The sequence below is a fragment of the Salvelinus alpinus genome, chromosome 21 (genome assembly GCF_045679555.1).
Source record: "Salvelinus alpinus chromosome 21, SLU_Salpinus.1, whole genome shotgun sequence".
NCBI lineage: Eukaryota > Metazoa > Chordata > Actinopteri > Salmoniformes > Salmonidae > Salvelinus > Salvelinus alpinus.
In genome coordinates, this window is record NC_092106.1 from 18,196,320 (window position 1) to 18,219,307 (window position 22,988).

General features: G+C 40.9%; 2 protein-coding genes across 2 annotated transcripts in view; both read left to right on the plus strand.

The window, feature by feature from the left end:
- The window catches only part of LOC139547952 (FRAS1-related extracellular matrix protein 2-like), a 121,951-nt gene extending 110,007 nt beyond the window's left edge, over positions 1 to 11,944 (plus strand). The window contains exons 19-26 of the mRNA XM_071357185.1: positions 2,657 to 2,849; positions 3,142 to 3,246; positions 3,539 to 3,666; positions 3,936 to 4,070; positions 4,540 to 4,666; positions 4,887 to 5,074; positions 5,262 to 5,408; positions 5,843 to 11,944. Coding sequence (XP_071213286.1) covers positions 2,657 to 2,849; positions 3,142 to 3,246; positions 3,539 to 3,666; positions 3,936 to 4,070; positions 4,540 to 4,666; positions 4,887 to 5,074; positions 5,262 to 5,408; positions 5,843 to 6,448 — 1,629 coding nt within the window. The 3' untranslated portion in view covers positions 6,449 to 11,944. The remainder of the gene's footprint in view (positions 1 to 2,656; positions 2,850 to 3,141; positions 3,247 to 3,538; positions 3,667 to 3,935; positions 4,071 to 4,539; positions 4,667 to 4,886; positions 5,075 to 5,261; positions 5,409 to 5,842) is intronic.
- Positions 11,945 to 12,335: 391 nt separating this feature from the next.
- LOC139547953 (complement C4-B-like) overlaps positions 12,336 to 22,988 on the plus strand; it is a 29,955-nt gene continuing 19,302 nt past the window's right edge. Inside the window, exons 1-16 of the mRNA XM_071357186.1 lie at positions 12,336 to 12,596; positions 16,441 to 16,636; positions 16,724 to 16,910; positions 16,983 to 17,053; positions 17,149 to 17,234; positions 17,314 to 17,396; positions 17,480 to 17,567; positions 17,651 to 17,756; positions 17,914 to 18,040; positions 18,176 to 18,291; positions 18,519 to 18,695; positions 18,817 to 19,014; positions 19,247 to 19,441; positions 19,636 to 19,782; positions 20,989 to 21,121; positions 21,277 to 21,345. Of these exons, the coding sequence (XP_071213287.1) occupies positions 12,535 to 12,596; positions 16,441 to 16,636; positions 16,724 to 16,910; positions 16,983 to 17,053; positions 17,149 to 17,234; positions 17,314 to 17,396; positions 17,480 to 17,567; positions 17,651 to 17,756; positions 17,914 to 18,040; positions 18,176 to 18,291; positions 18,519 to 18,695; positions 18,817 to 19,014; positions 19,247 to 19,441; positions 19,636 to 19,782; positions 20,989 to 21,121; positions 21,277 to 21,345 (2,041 nt within the window). The 5' untranslated portion in view covers positions 12,336 to 12,534. The remainder of the gene's footprint in view (positions 12,597 to 16,440; positions 16,637 to 16,723; positions 16,911 to 16,982; positions 17,054 to 17,148; positions 17,235 to 17,313; positions 17,397 to 17,479; positions 17,568 to 17,650; positions 17,757 to 17,913; positions 18,041 to 18,175; positions 18,292 to 18,518; positions 18,696 to 18,816; positions 19,015 to 19,246; positions 19,442 to 19,635; positions 19,783 to 20,988; positions 21,122 to 21,276; positions 21,346 to 22,988) is intronic.

Genomic DNA, 22,988 nt, shown 5'->3' on the forward strand with positions numbered 1-22,988 from the left:
CATTCCAAGAGCTCTTGTTCGACCTCAGATCAAGCTAGACACCCCATTCCACCTCCCACTGCCTGTTGACATCTAGTGGAAGGCGTATGAAGTGCATGTATATCCATAGATTTCAAGCAATTGAATAGGAAGGCCCTGGAACAGAGCCTCGATTTCAGATTTTTCACTTCCTGTCAGGAAGTTTTCTGCAAAATGAGTTCTGTTTTACTCACAGATATAATTCAAACGGTTTTAGAAACTTGAGAGTGTTTTCTATCTAATAGTAATAATAATATGCATATTGTACGATCTAGAATAGAGTACGAGGCAGTTTAATTTGGGCACGGTTTTTTACAAAGTGGAAACAGCGCCTCCATATTGACAAGAAGTTAAGTGGTATGATGCTGTCTGATAGTAAAACTCATTGATCACGCTATATGCACTTCAGCACTACGTAAGCCACCGTAATACCCTCTACATGTCACCTGCTATATTTATTACATACATAATCACATGAATCTATAGAATATAGATACAGACCAAGCCATAATCATATATCAAGTTATGAGTGGGTATAACTACTGTTCCCATGAGGTATTTGCAAGCTCCATACAGATAGGCAGCTTGTGAATGTTTAGTATAGGCCTATATATTAACTAGTACTAGGGACCTTTTGTAAACACCCTGCTTGTTGGATGTTTAAGTGTGTGGATGCTTAAATGCATTTAGCAAAGTTTGAAGTTAAGGAATGTACTTCTATCAGTCTCTATTTCTCTCTCTTTCTCTTTTTATTTCACTATCTCTCTCTCTCCCTCCCTCTCTCTCTCTCTCTCTTTCTCTCTCTCTCTCTCTCTCTCTCTCTTTCTCTCTCTCTTTCTCTCTTTCTCTCTCTCTCTCTCTCTCTTTCTCTCTCTCTCTCTTTCTCTCTCTCTCTCTCTCTCTCTCTCTCTCTCTCTCTCTCTCTCTCTCTCTCTCTCTCTCTCTCTCTCTCTCTCTCTCTCTCTCTCTCTCTCTCTCTCTCTCTCTCTCTCTCTCTCTCTCTCTCTCTCTCTCTCTCTCTCTCTCTCTCTCTCTCTCTCTCTTTCTCTCTCTCTCTCTTGCTCTCTCTCTTTCTCCCTTTCTCTCTTTCTCTCTCTTGTTCTCTCTTTCTCTCTCTCTCTCTCTCTTTCTCCCCCTCTTTCCATTCAATTCAATTTAAGGGCTTTATTGGCATGGGAAACATATGTTTACATTGACAAAGCAAGTAAAATAGATAATAAACAAAAGTGAAATAAACAATAAAAAATGAACAGTAAACATTACACTCACAAAGTCCCCCCCCCAAAAAAACATTTCAAATGTTATATTATGTCTATATACAGTGTTGTAATTATGTGCAAATAGTTAAAGTAAATAAAAAATAAATAAACATAAATATAGGTTCTATTTACAATGGTGTTTGTTCTTCACTGGTTGCCCTTTTCTTGTGGCAACAGATCAAAAATCTTGCTGCTGTGATAGCACACTGTGGTACTGTCTTTCACCCAATGGATATGGGAGTTGATCAAAATTGGATTTATTTTCGAATTCTTTGTGGGTCTGTGTAATCTGAGGGAAATATATTTGGCAGGAGGTTTGGAAGTGCAGCTCTGTTTTTTTGTTTATTCTTTCCAATGTGTCAAGTAATGATCTTTTCTTTTCTCGCGATTTGGTTTGGTCTAACTGTGTTGCTGTCCTGGGGCTTTGTGGGGCCTGTTTGTGTATGTGAACAGAGCCCCAGGACCAGCTTGCTTAGGGGGTTCTTCTCCAGGTTAATTTCTCTATAGGTGATTGCTTTGTTATGGAAGGTTTGGGAATCGCTTCCTTTTAGGTGGTTGTAGAATTTAAAGGCTCATTTCTGGATTTTGATAATTAGTGGGTATCGGCCTAATTCTGCTCTGTATTCATTATTTGGTGTTTTACGTTGTACACTGAGGATATTTTTGCAGAATTCTGCATGCAAAGTCTCAATTTGGTGTTTGTCCCATTTTGTGAATTCTTGGTTGGTGAGCGGACCCCAGACCTCACAATCATAAAGGGCAATGGGTTCTATAACTGATTCAAGTATCTTTAGCCAGATCTTAATTGGTATGTTGAATTTTATGTTCCTTTTGATGGCATACAAGGCCCTTCTTGCCTCTCAGATCGTTCACGGCTTTGTGGAAGTTAGCTGTGGCGCTGATGTTTAGGCCGAAGTATGTATAGTTTTTTGTGTGCTCTAGGGTAACGGTGTCTAGATGGAATTTGTATTTGTGGTCCTGGCAACTGGACCTTTTTTGGAACACCATTTTTTTTGTCTTACTGAGATTTACTGTCAGGGTCCAGGTCTGACAGAATCTATGCAGAATATGTAGGTGCTGCTATAGGCCCTCTCTCTCTCTCTCTCTCTCTCTCTCTCTCTCTCTCTCTCTCTCTCTCTCTCTCTCTCTTTCTTTCTCTTTTTCTCTCGCTCTCTATCTCTATTTTTCTCTCTATTTCTCTCACTATTTTGTTTTCCTCTCTCTATTTATCTCTCTTTATTTCTCCTTTTTTTCCCTGTCCCTCTGTAGCTTGAACCTACTATTGCTAGTTTTCTGTGCTACTGTAAAGTTACTGTAAAGTTTAATGATGTTTAAATGCATGTTAAATACAGCTTGATTTGATGTATGTCTCTCTCTAGGTGTTGAATCTGGTCCAGTCCTATGTGACCCTCCGGGTGCCCCTCCACGTCTCCTATGTGTTCCACTCCCCGGTGGGGGCAGGGGGCTGGCAGCATTTTGACCTGCAGTCTGAGCTACGACTCACCTTCGTATACGACACTGCCATCTTGTGGCGGGACGGCATCGGCAGCCCTCCTGAGGCTGAGCTACAAGGCAAGTCTCACATCAAATTAAATATATTCAAAAGTCATTTCAGTCTTCACAGAATGAGGCAAAAACAAACAAACAAATACAACACTGTCTGGTGTGCTTCGAGCATAGATTATATGGTTATGTTATTGCTTCTACAGCAATGAATGAGGATGTGTTAGTTTGGTGTGACAGTGAGACCTACGGGGTGCATTCTGTAGGTGGCCTTTACTGCACCTGTCTCAGTGGGTGGGCTATACTAGTAGGGATGTGTTAGGTCAGTGTGACAGGGAGACTGACCGGCTGTATTCTGTAGGAGCCCTGTACCCCACCAGTATGCGTATCAACGAACAGGGTCGTCTGGTGGTCAACTTCAGAACAGAGGCTCGATTCAGAGGACTGTTTGTCATATCACACTCTGGTATGTTCACATTATCTACTCTTTTCATACAGTACATCCATGGGCTTAAACTAGTAACCCACCATATGTATCAAGTGTCTCAGAGTGGGAGTGCTGATCTAGTATCAGGTAATCTAGTATCAGGTAATCTAGTATCAGGTAATCTAGTATCAGGTAATCTAGTATCAGGTAATCTTAAACATTGTGATGTAAAACTGATCCTAAGTCAGCACTCCTACTCTGACACGCTTAAATCTGTACATATTCCCCTTCAGTTCTCTATTAGCCTAGCCTTACCTGTGTCTGTACCCAGCGTCCTCTCTGTCGTCCATGGTGATGTGTGCGGACCACCCTGGGGTGACCTTTAACCTCAGCCTGGTGAGGAGCGAGCCCACCTACAACCAGCCCATGCAGCAGTGGACCTTCACATCAGACTTCGCTGTGAGGACAGCATCTTCTTTTCTTTTATCTTTAAAACTGTGTTATCAATATATTCTTATTTTTTCATCTGGTTTCTCTGTGTCTTTAGTGTAAAGACTTGGGAGTAGCATATGCCATTTACAGAATTTCTTTCTTAAGTCGTAGTGTGTTATCGGCACTAGTGTAAAATAACTCAAAGTAAAAAGATCATTTTTGTTCTAAATGACCTGATGAAATAAAGTTTCAACCTGAAGTAAATAACTGTGTCTTATGCCCCCTCTCTCTCCCAGGTGCGTGACTACTCAGGTACATACACAGTGAAGCTGCTGCCCTGTACCTCTCCCCCCAGTCTGGAGTACTCCCTGCCTCCTGTCTGTAACCCCAGAGAACCTGTCACCTTCGACCTGGACATACGCTTCCAGCAGGTCAGATCATCCTGGGATTAACATTACTACAATCTTAGAAAAAAAAGGTGCTATCTTCTAGAACCTTAAAGGGTTCTTTGGCTGTCCCCATACGAGAACCCTTTTTGGTTGCAGGTACAACCATTTTGGGTTCCATGTAGAACCCTCTGTAGATTTGTGTTCTACATGGAACTCAAAAGGGTTCTACCTGGAACCAAAAATGGTTCTACCTGAAACCAAAAAGTGTTCTCCTATGGGGACAGCCGAAGAACCCTTTTGGAACCCTTTTTTCTAAGAGTGTACATCAATATCATGTCTGTGAGATGACAATCTTTGAGTTCACACAGAGATGTACTGTAGTGGGAAACAGCTTAGGAGATGTAGGCTGATGGTAACACTGTGATTGGTCTGTTCTCTGATGGTAACTGAATGGTATGTGTTGTCCTATACTAAGATGATCAAACTTTGTACTGTGTGTGTCCTATCCCAGGTGAGTGACCCGGTTGCGGCTGAGTTCAGTCTGAACACTCAGATGTTGCTGCTGTCTAAAAGAACTCTGTGGCTGTCTGATGGATCCATGGGCTTCGGACAGGAGAGCGACACAGCCTTCTCACAAGGTACTGTAACGCTACAAACCAACACAGCCTTCTCACAAGGTACTGTAACGCTACAAACCAACACAGCCTTCTCACACACACCACCTTCTCATGGGTCCTGATCAGAAGTAGTGCACTACATAGGGAATAGGGTGCTATTTGGGATGGAGGTAGCCCCATTGACTATCTGTTTTATTGATTGATTCATTACTGTATTAACTCAAAGCTGATCTCCTCCCAGGGGATATGATCTATGGCAGAGTGATGGTGGATCCAGTCCAGAACCTGGGAGATTCCTTTATCTGTAACATAGAGAAGGTGTTCCTGTGCACCGGCGCGGATGGATACGTGCCCAAGTACAACCCCAACAACAATGAGTATGGCTGTCTGGCTGATGCTCCCTCGCTGCTCTACAGATTCAAGATCATCGTAAGTACAGTACTGTACAGTACAGGGCCCATAGTGCTCTGGTCAAAAGTAGTGCATTATGTGGGGATCATTTGGGATGCAGACAAGGATGTAGTACAGGGTAAATTCACATAAATACCCTATAGACCTTGACATGGTCCAATGTTGGTACAGTGTTTACTAGTGTTTCCCTCTTCTCCCCCTCCAGGATAAGGCCCAGCCAGAGACCCAGGCCAGGTCGTTTGGTAACGTGGGGTTCAGGGCTCTGCTGGCTGTAGACGACCCTCAGGCCCTGGCCCTGGTCAGACAGCCTGGATCTGACGGCTTCAGCATGGAATCTACAGCACTGTTCCAGGTAGATCTCCCTGACCATACGCAGCATAACACAACACACATCCTGCTTATTTACACTACACTATTTATTGATGACAATTCCTGTTATCTTTGAATCTTGACGTATTCTTTCTGCCAGTGGTTCTAAAGCAAGCGTGAAAAGAATAGTGGAGAAAACCATCCCTGTCTAATTCCTATTTCTAACACACTCTTTCACTGCTTTAACTTGTAAATGAATGATATACACCCATTGATTCTTGACGAATATCACTTATAAATGCCTCATGAGAGTCATTACATTTCTCCAGGCCCATAACAGAGGCAGGGTGTCGCGTTGTTATTGTTTCAATGAAAGACTCTAGCTTTAATGATCAGCAGTAGGACCTGAAATTGTTCCTTTCATTGTCAAGTAAACTACCCAGCCCTTATGACTAACCCTGTTCCTCTGGTGTCCAGGTGTCAGCAGGGAGAGAGTGGTTCATCCACACCATCTACACTGTCCGCTCCAGAGAGAACGCCAACAGGGGCATCGGGAAGAGAAGTCTGGAGTACCACACACTCATCCAGCACAGCAGTATGGCTGCAGGAGGCCACTCCCTGACCCAACACAGCAGCATGGACAGAGAAACCCAGCGTCAAACTATGGCTGCAGGAGGACTGTCACTGTCCCAGTCCCAATCTCGCTCCAGGCGGTCAGCAAACGGGGTGCCAGACCTAACAGAGGACATCGGCCTGGACAACAACCGTGGCACCAACATTCTCCATATCTCCCTGGACCTCAGCCGCCAGCGCCGCACCAGCCCTGACCGGGAGGTCCTCACTCGGGGTGTGGTGCCCAGGGAGCTGAACCATCCTGTGGAGAGCGAGGACGGCCTGGTCTTGATCATAGGGATCCTGGTGGGCCTCCTCCTCACCATCCTCATCATCATCGTCATAGTGCTAACCGTACGGTCCAGACAGGAAAAGAAGAAGATGGAGGTTCCCACGGCAACGTCATGCTCCACTGAGCCCATGATGACATCAGGGTTCACTAGCGGTGGCTTGGACAGCTCAGAGGTCTGATAGACAGACAGACTTCGACATGACCACTGAGACAGACAGACTGACTGACAGATAGACATTCGCCACAGAAAAATAAACGCTGACAGATATATTTTTTATTTTTTATGTGCCTATTTTTTTTATTTTTACATTGGGACATAAAGAGAGGGAGGAGACAACTGAAACAACACAATCAACAATGAGAGTTTAGTTCCGTACAAAAACCTACTTGAAATATTGCAGCTCTTCTGCTCTGCTGTAGGGGAGACCATAGAGGTAAAACAATCTATCTATATGGGGAGACAGCCCCAACTAGGGAAGTACCTGTAACCTGTTCTGTTTAAGGCACTTGCCCACGTTTATTATTGCTTTTATGATGTCACACTTGATCCCAAAAATGTTTATGATTTGTCCAAAGGTGCTAAAGCAGCAGATGCCTCTGTCCTGTAAGATGGATGGTGGTCCAGTGAGTTGGTAAAAGACCATGTAGCAGGGCTATTCAGCTCCAGGCCTGTAGGGCAGCAACACTGCTGGTTGTCTTTTCTACCTTGTAGTTAATTGATTGACTGATTGACTGATTAATGTTACTGATTGGCTAGAGAGTCCCACAATGTAATCAGTTCCTGATTAGAAGGAAAGAATGAAAGCCAGAAGTGTTTCTACCTTCCAGGCCCAGAGTCGAATACCGGTATTCCTGGTATTCAGGATTCAGTATGAACGCAAAATTGTCATAGAACTGTCATAGTTGTTAATGTGTATGTTTGTTATCCCGTGTCAAGCCACTGTCAATAGTCTGCTAACACTGGGAATATGTCCTACTGTAATGTCCTACTGTAATGTCCTACTGTAATGTCCTATTGTAGCTCTCTGTCAGACCTGAGTTCAAACACTGTTTGAAATCTTTCAAATATGTTTGCTTTAGCCTGCCTGGAGTGCACAGTGGGACTTTTATATTGGTTCCATTACAACAGGCAAGCTCAATTGATCACAGCGTTAGTATTTTACAGGATTTAAAATAGTATTTGAACCCAGGTCTGCTCTCTGTACTGAAGTATGGAGACTGATTCATGTTGAAGTTCAACAGGTGCCTAAGAATCCACTGGATGTTATACTGTAACATGCATCCCAAATGGTACCCTATTCCCTATTTTGCACTGTAAGTAGTGCACTATTTAGGGAATAGGGTGTAATTTGAGACAAGTGCTTAGATTTTTTCTATCACATGGCTATTCTATGTGATGTATAGGACCCCTACAGTAGGTGCTAAAGAAACACTTTCTATTTGTTTTGTTTTGTATGTATTAATGTTTATCATTTGTGCCTGCCTTTGATTTTATAATTGTTTAAACTTGTATAATACTATGTAAAGCAGGTTTGGGTGAAATTGTGGGGGAAAATGTGTCAAATCTACTGTAGGTAATTCAGACTTTTTCTATCCAGAGTTCCAAGTTTATCACACATTGTTTTTTGGATAATTGTTCTCTCAATAGTCTCATAATCATGGTTAGTGACTTTCTATGTGTCCGTCCCAAATGGCACACTATTCCCTATTTAGTGCACTACTTTTGTTCAGCGTCCATAAGGAATTAGGGTGCCATATAGGGAATAGGGTGCCATTTTGGACATATCCTATATCAGTGTGGTCCTGTATTTGAATATATACAGTACAGCACTGAATTGAATGATCTAATGAGAAAAGGTACTGTATATCCAGTAGGGAAGAGTGGGGTAAGTTGACCCATTTTTTTACATTCAGCATCACTCCGTCAAGGGAAATATAGTATTCTTTCTCAAAAAGATATCTATACTGAAAAAAATATAAACACAACATACAACAATTTCAACAATTTTAATGAGTTACAGTTCATATAAGGAAATCAATCAATTGAAATGAAATCATTAGGCCCTAATCTATGGATTTCCCAACACTGGGCAGGGGCGCAGCCGTGGGTGGACCTGGGAGGGCATAATTCCACCAACTTGGGAGCCAGGCCCACCCACTGGGGAGCCAGGCCCAGCCAATCAGAATGAGTTTTCCCCACAAAAGGGCTTTATTACAGACAAAAATACTCCTCATTTTCATCAGCTGTCCAGGTGGCTGGTCTCAGACAATCCCGCAGCTGAAGAAGCCAGATGTGGAGGTCCTAGGCTGGCGTGGTAACACATGGTCTGTTGTGAGGCTGGTTGGACATCCTGCCAAATTCTCTAAAATGACATTGGAGGCGCCTTATGGTAGAGAAATTAACATTCAATTCTCTGGCAACAGCTCTGGTAGACATTCCTGCAGTCAGCATGCCAATTGCACTCTCCATCAAAACTTGAGACATCTGTGGCATTGTGTTGTGTGAAAAAACTGCACGTTTTAGAGTGGCCTTTTATTGTCCCCAGCACAAGGTGCACCTGTGTAATAATCATGCTGTTTAATCAGCTTCTTGATATGCCACACCTGTCAGGTGGATGGATTATCTTGTCAAAGGAGAAATGCTCACTAACAGCGATGTAAACTATTTGTGCACAAAATGTGAGAGAAATAAGCTTTTTGTGCGTATGGAAAATTTCTGGGATCTTTTATTTCAGCTCATGAAACATGGGACCAACAATTTACATGTTGCGTTTATATTTTTGTTCAGTATACATTTTTTTCAGGATGTTGTGTATCCCTGGAAGTAATCAGAATTCATGTAAACATTACAGTTTTGAAAAACATAGCTTGTCCAAAACAAAGTGGTATCTTGGCACAACTTACCCCTACAAATTTCTGCACTGAAAGAAATATTACCACTACCTTTTTAAAACCATGCAAAATCTTTATTTCCCAAATCGCAGAGGAAATGCCTTGCATTAGGCCTGGGAAGAAAACATTTCAATTTGCTCAACTTGCCATTGTCTCAACCATTTACTCAACTTAACCTATGGAAAACATTTAGACTTTATTAGCCCACACAGCTACGTACAAGGATGCACTTTCACGCTAGGTTTAGGACCTCATATTAAAGCTTATAGACACCCCAACTGATGTATAGAAAAATCTTTAAATGATCTACTTTGGTTTAGTTACAACCATCATGAAACCTCTTAACTCTTAACACAATAAATTAATTTGACTTGGTGAAAATCTGTTTTTTGGAATTTACTTGCTTACCACTTTTTCCATGTGGTTTCTTCCTTCACAGACTCCATGAAATGATGATCTCTTCCCAAATATTTGGTCAAATTATTCATTTTGTGTATGGTTTCCTAGAGACAAGGGTGGCTCAACTTACCATACTCTCCCCTAGTGAGTTGATTTTAAAGACAGCTGGTCTGCAATGTACAGTTTATAGCAGCTCTGGATGGATCCACTAGGCACAAACAGCATAGATAGTCTGTTCTATGTACTGTACTTCTATGTTCTGTGTCTGTATCTGTTCAGCATGGTCAGGGATTTCTTTGGTCAGTGATTCTATAGGATGTTGACTAGCTTAGTGGTAAGAACTCATAGCTATGTCTATGTCTGCGTCCCAAAAGGCACCATGCCATTCTGGGCACACTCTATTTCTCTACAGGGCTACAAGGTGACTGATCTGTACTAAATGTTCTCCAAAGGTTTTACATTATATTTTGTATCGTATTATAAAAACATTCTTAATGATCCATGAAGATGGGTGTGTCCCAAATGGCACCCTATTCCCTTTATTGTTCACTACTTTTATAGTGCACTACTCTTGACCAGGGGGGCCCTCGTCAAAAGTATTGTGCGATATTGAGAATTGGGCACAATTTGGGACTGTAGAATATGTTTTATCACAATGCAGTTAAAGGGAAACCAACTATGACCTACCACAATCTAAGTCACGTATTTTAGAGATATCATTACAACATTACAGAAATATGTATTTATTTTATCACATATTCCATAGGGATTGCCAATAATGAAGATCTAATATTTGTTTCCCTCCACAGACAATGTTCTATTTAGCCACAAACCCCATAAAATATGTTACAGACATGGTTGCCACGTTTACACTGAAATGATGCATAAAGGAAATGTATAGACCTAGTATAGACCATCACCTTGTCAATGGATGTCCCAGTCATAATACAAAGATAACATACAATGACCTCCATACTGTATCGATAGATGCTGAATACATATACCCACTGCTTTATAAACTTCAGATGTGTATATTGTTTGCTGTTTTATTTTTTAAAACATAAATGCTATGCAACTTACAATATCATACCACTAAAGTAGTATTGAATACCAATATTTCTTTATATTTTAATATGCTTATTTTTTGCTGATTTTATATCTTGATTTTAAATCATGTTATTACCATCACCTTTATGATTTCAGGATTTTGTTGAATGCATTTAATGCCTGTGTGAGTGTATACACACACACACACACACACACACACACACACACACACACACACACACACACACACACACACACACACACACACACACACACACACACACATATCTATATACACAGAAACATGTACAGTACCAGTCAAAAGTTTGGACACAACTACTCATTCCTGGGTTTTTCTTTATTTTTACTATTTTCTACTTTGTAGAATAAGACATCAGACTATGAAATAACACATATGGAATCATGTAGTAACCAAAAAAGTGTTTAACAAATCTGGAAAATTTCAACAACTTTGAAAGTTTCTTCAAGTTCAGTCGCAAAAACCATCAAGCGTTATGATGAAACTGGCTCTCATGAGGACCGCCACAGGAATGGAAGACCCAGAGTTACCTCTGCTGCAGAGGATAAGTTCATTAGAGTTACCCCTCAAACATTGCAGCCCAAATAAATGCTTCACAGAGTTCAAGTAACAGACACATCTCAACATCAACTGTTCAGAGGAGACTGCATATCTCAGGCATAGTGAGAATATAATTTGTTTTTCTACAGGACAATGACCCAACACACCTCTAGGCTGTGTAAGGGCTATTTGACCAGGAAGGAGAGTGATGGAGTGCTGCATCAGAGGACCTGGCCTCCACAATCACCCGACCTCAACCCATTTAAGATGGTTTGGGATGAGTTGGACCTCAAAGTGAAGGAATAGCAACCAACAAGTGCTCAGCATATGTGGGAACTCCTTCAAAACTGTTGGAAAAGCATACCAGGTGAAGCTGGTTGAGAGAATGCCAAGTGTGCAAAGCTGTCATCAAGGCAAAGGGTGGCTACTTTGAAGAATCTCAAATATAAAATATATTTTGATTTGTTTAACACTTTTTTGGTTAATACATGATTCCATATGTGTTATTTCATAATTTTGATGTCTTCACTATTATTCTACAATGTAGAAAATAGTAAAAATAAAGAAAAACTCTTGAATGAGTAGGTTTGTCCAAACTTTTGACTGGTACTGTATATATACACACATATGTATTGCAAATAAATATACCGTTTGGATGTTTTGGGAATTTTCAATGTTAAAGGCATATGTGCTGTAAGTATTTGTAACATAGACCTAAAGCACAAAGTGGTCTGCAAATAAAGTGTTTTCAAGAAAATCAGACTGCTGTCTTGTTTGAAAACCAGATGTTGTGTATGTATTTGGGCTTTTTGGGAAAGGCTACTTCCCAAATGGAACCTTATTCCCTACATAGTGCACTACTTTTGACCAGAGCCCCTGTATATCACACTACTTCAGACCAGGGCCCATAGGGCTCTGATCAAACATAGTTTACTATGTAGGGAATAGGAATCCATTTGGGACACAACCAAAATCTTGTTTCTGGGAAAACACGTGATTTATTTCATAACGTTCCTTCTCCAATGCCAAGACTAGAGTCAGAGAAGCTGAGAGGAGGAGAGTTAGGTGGGCTAGAGGAGCTGTTGATGCTGAGTGCATCCCAAATGGCACCCTATTCCCTAATGGCCCTGGTTAAAAGTAGTGCACTATGTAAGGAATAGGGTGCAATTTGAGATCCTGCACCCTGTTCTCTGTGAGCTGCAGCTGCACTCACAAACTGGAACATCACAGACATAGCTGCTTTACAGATAACTTCGACAGTATTTTTTTTTATATTTTGGGGTTGAGACAAGAAAAGAAGACTTTTGTTCCAGTGGCATGATACAGATCAGACGGTAAAGCAGAAAGATGAGGAATACACTGCTTCTGATCATGGCTGCACTGACTGCAGTTAGTGAGCAGAACCCAATGTGAGTTATGTTCTACCCATGCTAATTCTTTGTAGATATATTTTACTTGCATCATTGGTAATTTTCTGTCATGTTGCGTTCTCAAATATTACTACAGTGTGTGTGTGTGTTTGTGTGTGTGTGTGTGTGTGTGTGTGTGTGTGTGTGTGTGTGTGTGTGTGTGTGTGTGTGTGTGTGTGTGTGTGTGTGTGTGTGTGTGTGTGTGTGTGTGTGTGTGTGTGTGTGTGTGTGTGTGTGTGTGTGTGTCAGTGGCGGTTGGTGACTTTTAAGATGAGGGAGGACAATCTTTTTTTAATGAGCATGGCCTTATTTCTATTACATCATATTGGATGACTGTCATTCATATTCCATTCACCCAGTTCAATGTCATATCGATAGATTTAGGCAACTGCATGATACTCAAATTTTCCCTATACCCATCATGAGGTTGCTACAACCGAGTCTATGAATGAAATTTTACAACGTAGGTGCACACAGGTCGAGAGAAATTTGAGCAATCAAGGTGACAGACACGGATACATTCAATACTGCCTTGCACAATCTTGCCTGCATCTAGCTGATCTAGGGTGTAATCATTAGTCCAAGAGTTGCAAACAACAGTTTCTATTTGACAAATACAGGTATGTTTATCCCTGTTTCGTTCTATTTGCTTCCGTTTAAGAAACGTTTTTCAACAAAATCGGTAGAGTGAATACACCCCTGATCACACACAAACACAGTTCACTTTCATAGCAGCCACATAAATCCGCATGATCCCTTTGATCGTTGGATAATTCCTTCTCACATCTACACGCTCTCCTCTCACCATTTTCATTCCCTTGTGGACAACACAACACATCAGCTGTCTGTGACCAGGCGATAAAACCTTTCTAAGCCAAACCTTCATATAATAGCCGCTAACCGCTATGCACAGCCTACATCGTTGTCACCATTTTAGCTAACGTCAAGTCAACATAGCTACTAGAAGTAGTGCATTAGTAAACCCGCTACAATCATGCAGTACAACGTACAGTGTAAACCAAAATTAACTTGACTTAACAAAACTGTTCAACTATTTTCTTTCTCTCTCTTTAAGTCAACTAGTCACCATATTGTTTTCTCTGCAGTGCTAGCTAGCTGTAGCTTATGTTTTCACTACTAGATTAATTCTCTGATCCTTTGACTGGGTGGACAACATGTCAGTTCATGCTGCAAGAGCTCAGATAGGTTGGAGGACGTCCTCTGGAAGTATTCATAATTACTGTGTAAGTATATGGAAAGGGGTGAGAACCAAGAGCCTCCTAGGTTTTGTATTGAAGTCAGTGTGTCACACCCTGATCTGTTTCACCTGTCTTTGTGATTGTCTCCACCCGCCTCCAGGTGTCGCCCATCTTCCTCATTATCCCCTGTGTATTTATACCTGTGTTCTCGGTTTGTCTGTTGCCAGTTCGTTTTGTTCGTAAAACCTGCCAGTGTTTGTTTCCCTGCTCCTGTCTGTTTCCCTGCTCCTGTCTGTTTCCCTGCTCCTGCCTGTTTCCCTGCTCCTGCCTGTTTCCCTGCTCCTGCCTGTTTCCCTGCTCCTGCCTGTTTCCCTGCTCCTGTTTTCTAGTCCTTCCCGGTTTTGACCGTTCTGTCTGCCCTGACCCTGAGACAGCCTGCCGTTTTGTACCTTACCCAACCGTTCTGAATTATTGACCCCTTCCTGCCCTGACCCTGAGACTGCCTGCAATTCTGGACCATGTACACTCTTCCTGGATTACTGACCCCTGCCAGCCTTGACCTGTCATTTGCCTGCCCTCGTGGTTGTAATAAACTCTTGTTATTTCTACACTGTCCGCATCAGGGTCTTACCTAAATGTGATACAGTGTATCCAGAGGAGGACAGAAGCTAGCTGCAGTGGTGTAAAGTACTTAAGTAAAAATACTTTAAGTACTACTTAAGTCGTTTTTGGGGGGTATCTGTACTTTACTTTACTATTTACATTTTTGACAACTTTTACTTTTACTTCACTACATTCCTAAAGAAAATAGTGTACTTTTTACTCCATACATTTTCCTTGACACCCAAAAGTACTTCTTACATTTTGAAGGCTTAGCAGGACAGGAGAATTGTCAAATTCAAGCACTTATCAAGAGAACACGTGGTCATCCCTACTGCCTCTTACCTGGCGGACTCACTAAACACAAATGCATAATGTGAGTGTTGGAGTGTGCCCGACTATCCGTACATTTTCAAAACAAGAAAATGGTGCCGTCTGCTTTGCTTAATACAAGGAATTTGAATTGATTTATACTTTTACTTTTGATACTTAACTATATTTAAAACCAAATACTTTTAGACTTTTACTCTAGTAGTTTTTTGCTGGGTGACTTTCACCTGAGTAACTTTCTATTAAGGTATCTATACTTTTACTCAAGTATGACAATTGGGTACTTTTTCCACCTCTGGCTAGCTGTCCTCTGGCTACACCATGGTGCTACCCTACATAGTGCTGTTGAGGCTACTGCTGACCTTCATTGCAAACAGTGTATTTTAAACAATTATTTGTTGACGTGAATATATTTAGTATAGTTTTATATAAAAAGGATAATTTTTTTAATGTTTCACTATTTTTATTTATATGAAATTCAGTGAGGAGGATTATCCTCCCCCCTGCTTATACCTGCACGTGTTTGTTTGTGTTCGTGTGTGTGTTTGTTTGTTTTCGTGTGTGTGTTTGTTTGTGTTCGTGTGTGTGTTTGTTTGTGTTCGTGTGTGTGTTTGTTTGTGTTCGTGTGTGTGTTTGATTGTGTTCGTGTGTGTGTGTTTGTTTGTGTTCGTGTGTGTGTTTGTTTGTGTTCGTGTGTGTGTTTGTTTGTGTTCGTGTGTGTTTGTTTGTGTTCGTGTGTGTGTTTGTTTGTGTTCGTGTGTGTGTTTGTTTGTGTTCGTGTGTGTGTTTGTTTGTGTTCGTGTGTGTGTTTGTTTGTGTTCGTGTGTGTGTTTGTTTGTGTTCGTGTGTGTGTTTGTTTGTGTTCGTGTGTGTGTTTGTTTGTGTTCGTGTGTGTGTTTGTTTGTGTTCGTGTGTGTGTGTTTGTTTGTGTTCGTGTGTGTGTTTGTTTGTGTTCGTGTGTGTGTGTTTGTTTGTGTTCGTGTGTGTGTTTGTTTGTGTTCGTGTGTGTGTGTTTGTTTGTGTTCGTGTGTGTGTTTGTTTGTGTTCGTGTGTGTGTTTGTTTGTGTTCGTGTGTGTGTTTGTTTGTGTTCGTGTGTGTGTTTGTTTGTGTTCGTGTGTGTGTTTGTTTGTGTTCGTGTGTGTGTTTGTTTGTGTTCGTGTGTGTGTGTTTGATTGTGTTCGTGTGTGTGTTTGTTTGTGTTCGTGTGTGTGTTTGTTTGTGTTCGTGTGTGTGTTTGTTTGTGTTCGTGTGTGTGTTTGTTTGTGTTCGTGTGTGTGTGTTTGTTTGTGTTCGTGTGTGTGTTTGTTTGTGTTCGTGTGTGTGTTTGTTTGTGTTCGTGTGTGTGTTTGTTTGTGTTCGTGTGTGTGTGTTTGTTTGTGTTCGTGTGTGTGTTTGTTTGTGTTCGTGTGTGTGTGTTTGTTTGTGTTCGTGTGTGTGTTTGTTTGTGTTCGTGTGTGTGTTTGTTTGTGTTCGTGTGTGTGTTTGTTTGTGTTCGTGTGTGTGTTTGATTGTGTTCGTGTGTGTGTTTGATTGTGTTCGTGTGTGTGTGTTTGTTTGTGTTCGTGTGTGTGTGTTTGTTTGTGTTCGTGTGTGTGTTTGTTTGTGTTCGTGTGTGTGTTTGATTGTGTTCGTGTGTGTGTGTTTGTTTGTGTTCGTGTGTGTGTGTTTGTTTGTGTTCGTGTGTGTGTTTGTTTGTGTTCGTGTGTGTTTTCAGATGTCTCATCACTGCTCCCAACATCGTCCACCTGGGAGTAGAGGAGACAGTGACAGTACAGCTCCAGGGAGCTATCAAGCCTACACAGATTACACTATACTTTCTGTACCAAACTGACAACAATAAAGTTCTGTCTGGAAAAAAGCATGTAACTCTCAATGAAGCCAATGGCTATTTGGAGGTGGTGAAAATGAGCGTAAGTATGCAGAAGGCTAATCCCCTTTCATACCCTGTGGAACTACTGGAATGTGCATTTTACTTTCTCTATTCTCATGTTTTATAGGTCGTTCCTAGCCTCTACGAAGAGGCAATCAAAAACATAGGAAAAACAAAGACAATTGTGCCATATATCCAACTGGCCGCAGAGAGCAAGGATTTCCTTTTAAAAAAAAGAACTATCCTTTTGTCAACAAAAAAGGGATATATCTTCATCCAGACAGACAAACCAATCTACAATCCAGGAGAGAATGGTAAAGTCTAAAATAAAAAAGGTTGACTATTATATATGATTTTAGTTTTAATCCCAATTTGTCCTTTTCTAGTCAATTTCAGGGTCTTCACGTTAGACAACTATCTGCTGCCTGTTGAAGAAAGCATCAATGTCAAGATATTTGTACGTTTGCAAGACATCTATCTGTATGTTAAAGTTGTATTATTGCGTTATATTAAATCTCTGTCCTCTAAATAACGTTCACTGTCTCTCTGCAGAACTCCAAAGGCCTGCTGGTGTACAACCAGGCTCTACACTCCAGTAAACTCCTTCAGAGGAACATAATGATCCCTGATGTTGAGACGTAAGTAGCATGTTGACATAACATCTATGGAAGACAGGACATGAGTAGTACTGACCACTACTCTGTCAACATGTTTCAGGGCTGGCCATTGGAAGATTGTTGCCGCTTTTACCAACCATCCCATGTCCAACTCTTCAGTGGAGTTTGAGGTCAGGGAATATGGTGAGTATCAAAAATTGGTTGCCTGACTCTATGATACGGCCCAACAACAACAACAAAGTGAAGCTCACCTCTATTTCTTTCAGTTCTTCCTACTTTTGAGGTGAAGATAGCAGCTTTGAAGCCATATTATTTAGTGACAGAAGAATCCTTTCAATTCAGCGTCTCTGTAAGGTGAGATTGTTGAAGCAGATTGTATTTATGGACTGTTTTGTGAATTGTTCATAGCATGTCAAGTAAATGTGTGTTGATTGCAGGTACACCTATGGCAAAGGTGTCAATGGCATAGCTTATGTTAGATTTGGACTAATAGACAGAGAAGGCAAGAGAATACATCTACCTGGCCTAGAAAACAAGACTTCTGTGAGTTCACTTTATCATCTTAAAGCATTACATAATTTTTTTTTAAATGAAAGTCACATTTTCTGATTGTAGAGTTATTGTTTTGTATCCAGGTCAGATCCATTTACTTTTATTTTTCTGATGAGCCATTTGTGAACTTTTTTCTGGTGTATTGTAGATTCAAGACGGTGTCGCCAGCATTACCCTGCCAACCGAAGACCTACGTGGGAAAGCAGAAAAGCAAAGCATCCAACACATGGAGGGATACAATCTGTACATAGCTGTTACAGTTTTAGAAACAGCAAGTAAGTCCTTCATACAGTTAGATAAAACATGCCCATACCAGTGGATTCAGGTATTTTCTCTTGGATATACAGTAACTGTTTGTGCTGTATGACAGTAACTGTCACTCTGTCTGTCTTTGTCTCTCTCTCTCTCAGGCGGAGATCTAGAAGAAGCTGAGAGCACTTCAGTAAAGATAGTGACGTCTCCATACATCATTGACATGTCTAAGACTAAGGAATACTTCACACCTGGAGGAAAGTTCACTATCCTGGTACTGTGTGGTCATTTCTGCACTCTAAGACAAACGTTAACACCACAGAGTAAAATATAATTATATTTATTCAGGACATCATATTGAGATGAACAAATCCCTTTTCCAAATGAGACGTACCGTAAAATAGTTATCAGTGTTATCAATTGTATTGGCCTTACCATTTAGAATATGACTGTATCTATAGACATAGTCAACTGGGTATATGCTGCATGTTTCATTCTCAGGCCACCACCACCCACCCAGATGGATCCCCAGCCCCTGCCCTCCGTATGAGGGCTTCAGTTTCAGTGACCTCTGTAGGAGGCACACAGGAGTCTAAGATGGAGGTATCCGGTAACTCTAAGGGTGAGGCTGTTCTCACCTTCCAAGTGCCCAAACTGGCCACGTCTATGGACATCAAGGTACAGGACAGACACAGAGAACTTTCAATCAACACTGTATTTCCCATGTAGTTTTGTAATATTGTAATATTGGTAATATTGACGTACTGTAACTTTGCACTGTCTGTTCTTGTCTCTCCAGATGTTTGCTGAGGGAGAGGATAAAGAGGTAGTAATGAGTGATGCCAAAATGACAGTGTCAGCAGCCCAGTCTGAGGGGAACAGCTACCTGAGTGTAGAGATAGAACATGTCACCCTGGAGCCTGGAGCAACCATGACAGTCACTCTCAGAGACATCACCCCACCAGGCACCCCACGACCAGCCTACATCTACTATATGGTAACATACTGGAGTATCAGTCCATTCTAATAATGGATGGTGACCATTTACCACTTCTGCAACATACTTTATCTGTGCATAGCTTCAAGTTTCCAGACACTACAGTAGAGTGGGTTTGTCATAGCTGTAACCAACATGAATATAAGCACGTTGGGGGTTGAGAAATGAACCATTTCAATATCTGGTAGTGAAGAGTAATGATGTGTCATTTCCTCTGTTTCCATTCTGTCAGGTCCTGAGTAAGGGCAGAGTGGTCCAGATGAACAGGGTCCAGAGGACTGAGCTGACCACCTTCAGTCTGCCCTACAGTCTTGACCTGGTCCCCTCCTTCAGACTGGTGGCCTACTACTTCACACAGGCCCTAGAGAAGACTACAATAGTGGCTGACTCTGTATGGGCTGATGTCAAAGATATCTGCAAAGGACAGGTTCTGTAGTTACCGCTTGTTTCTCTACTTCTACTCTTACTACACTTAGCCAGTTATGGTTTTATCCTGTTGTCAGTGCTGTGCATCAAGAAGGCACATTTTATGATTTTAACTTGACTAATAAAGATCAATCAAAGTGATCTAGTTCTGCATGGAGGCAGATTGTGACAATGTCTTTGTTGCTGTGTTTTCAGATCGAGATCCTTCCATTTAAAGAGCATAAACCAGCTGACTTGGTGACTGTGGTGGTCCGTACAGACCAGGGAGACAAGGTAGCTCTGGCTGCTGTAGATACAGCTGTTTACATCCTCAACAAGAACAACAAACTCACTCCTCAGAAGGTACAGAACCTCTGTCTGTCACACACTTACCAGGTTGAATGAATAGCTACATACAGTATGTGTGCCTGCTGGTGATATTTCAATCTCAATGTGACTTCCTGGTTAAATAAAGATGAACTAATAAAGTAACATTATTAGTCTGGATTTTGGCCCAGTCTCAGGTGTATGTTGACAGCTTCACAAGGCTATGACCTGGTATCAGTTAATAGAGCATTTCCTAAGTTAAGTCCTGGAGGCCCAAAGGGGTGTACCTTCTGTTTTTTGCCCAGCACAACACAGCTGATTCAAATAACCAAAGCTTGATGATGAGTTGATCATTTGAATCAGCTGTGTAGTCCTAAGAAAAAACCAAAATGTGCACCCCTTGGTGTCCTCAGGATCGAGTTTGGAAAACGCTGAGCTAATGTACTGTATCACAGAGGGCAGGTTTGTCTGTGAAAATACAATATACCTGAGAATGTATCTCCACGTGTATGTACTGTGTTTATATGTATCTTCTGTATGTACAGGACAGTATGTACTGTTATATGTATCTACTGTATGTACAGGACAGTATGTACTGTGTTTATATGTATCTTCTGTATGGACAGGACAGTATGTACTGTTACATGTATCTACTGTATGTACAGGACAGTATGTACTGTTATATGTATCTACTGTATGTACAGGACAGTATGTACTGTTATATGTATCTACTGTATGTGCCGGACAGTATGTACTGTTATATGTATCTACTGTATGTACAGGACAGTATGTACTGTTATATGTATCTACTATATGTACAGGACAGTATGTACTGTTATATGTATCTACTGTATGTACAGGACAGTATGTACTGTTATATGTATCTACTGTATGTACAGGACAGTATGTACTGTTATATGTATCTACTGTATGTACAGGACAGTATGTACTGTTATATGTATCTACTGTATGTACAGGGCAGTATGTACTGTTACATGTATCTACTGTATGTACAGGACAGTATGTACTGTTATATGTATCTACTGTATGTACAGGACAGTATGTACTGTTATATGTATCTACTGTATGTACAGGACAGTATGTACTGTTATATGTATCTACTGTATGTACAGGACAGTATGTGTTTGTCTACCAGGGAGAATGGGATATGCAAAAGACAAATATCTGTTGTTCATGTAGTAAATGGACCAATAAATGAATCGTCTTCTTCTTCTTCTTTAGATGTTTGCCTACATGAATTCATATGACCTGGCGTGTTCTAGTGGAGGAGGCAGAAACGATCAGTCTGTGTTACAGGACGCTGGGCTCGCCTTTATAACCAACTGGGTGGATACAGAGGATCACGTGAGAAAGGGTACGATTTACATTTAGACATTTAACTCATTATAATGTTGAATGAATAGTACATGTCCGGATCCTGGTTGGTTAAAGCACATCACTGCTGCTGTTGTTGATGGAATTTATTCCACACAATATTGTAAAATGATTTTTCTTTCGTCCTCTGATCAGATTACTCCTGTAACAACAGAAGAAGACAGAAGAGAGCCTTGAACCACCGACAGGCTTTCTCTGATATCAGTAGGTGTAGCAGTAACCTCAGCAAACCAAAATTGGTTCTGTGAAAGTTCCCAGAACTTTCTTTAGGTCGCAGCAAATGTTCTCATAACACAAAACTGTCCAGTCGTGCTGATGATTATAGAACGTTTCTATAAAACATTTGCCTGATGATACAAGATCATTCCTATAACACATGTCATATGTTCTTTAAAGGTTCCCAGAATGTTTCTTTAGGTTGGAACATTGTGGGGACATCACAAAAGATATGTTTCCAAAACACAAAAACTGTCCAGTTGTGCGGACGATTCTACAATGTTTCTTTTAGGGGGCAAAAAAACATTCACCTAACATACAAGAGCGTTCCCAGACCACATTTTGTCTGTTCTTTAAAGGTTCCCAGAATGTTTCATTAAGTTGTGGGAACATTGTGGGGATATGGCAACTGTGCAGTTGTGCTGACATTCAGATGTTTGTATCAGGGTGCACAAAACATTGTTTTGATGTTGTAATAATGTTGACAGAACATATGAATTAAGTCTGGGATGTTGTCTGGGATGTTGCAAGACTATTCTTATGATATTCACAAAGGTTGCACAGAACATTCCCACAATGTTGCACAATGTTCCACAATTTCCAAATAGGTCAGTTTTTATGATGTTCATAGCACATTTGTTTTAGGTTTAACATAATTGTAACGGTTTTCTTCCATAGTTGAAGGAGAGGACCAAAATGCAGCGCGGTTAGTGTTCAACATGTTTAATCTGACAATAAACGGGAACACTATACAAACAACAAAATAACAAATGTGAAAACCGAGACAGACCTATCTGGTGCAGAACACAAACACAGAGACAGGAAACAACCACCCACAAAATCCCAACACAAAACAAGCCTCCTATATATGATTCTCAATCAGGGACAACGATTACCAGCTGCCTCTGATTGAGAACCATATTAGGCTGGACACAGAAACAGACAAACTAGACACACAACATAGAATTCCCACCCAGCTCACGTCCTGACCAACACTAAACAAGCAAAACACATAATAACTCTGGTCAGGACGTTACAATAATATTCAATTGATGTTCACCCAATATACATTTAGCCTTTTCTTAGAGGTCCTCAAGCAAAAGTGGTCCTAGATCAGCAGTCATAGTCTTGGATACCATGTAAAACATTTTAGTGAACGTTAGGACAACATTCCAAGGATATTTAACTTTATGTATTTTTATATCCTAATGTTAGATAAAACCCTATCTAGAACTTAATGGGAATCTTAGCTAATGTTCTGGGAATGTTCCCGGATTGGTGGGACTTCTATTCTCCCTCCATCCTCTGAGCATGCTAGTTTTACTCTTATGGTGAGAGTATGTTATAGGAATTAGTTTCCTATATGTTCGTTAACCATTAAATTATAACAAAGCAAACACTCTGTCAGTTTCTAAGAATTTGTAAGTTTCTTATTTGCATAAAATAGACAAAATACCAGTCTCCAAATTAACCAATAGCGTTTATTCTCGAGAGATCTCTACTCAAAAAACCATGTACGTTAGTTTATATATCATACACAGCGTCATAGCTTTCTAAATGTCCCTCCTCTTCTCCGACAAGGACAAAGCTGATTCCAAAGTCCATTCCAACACACTAACGCACATACATAC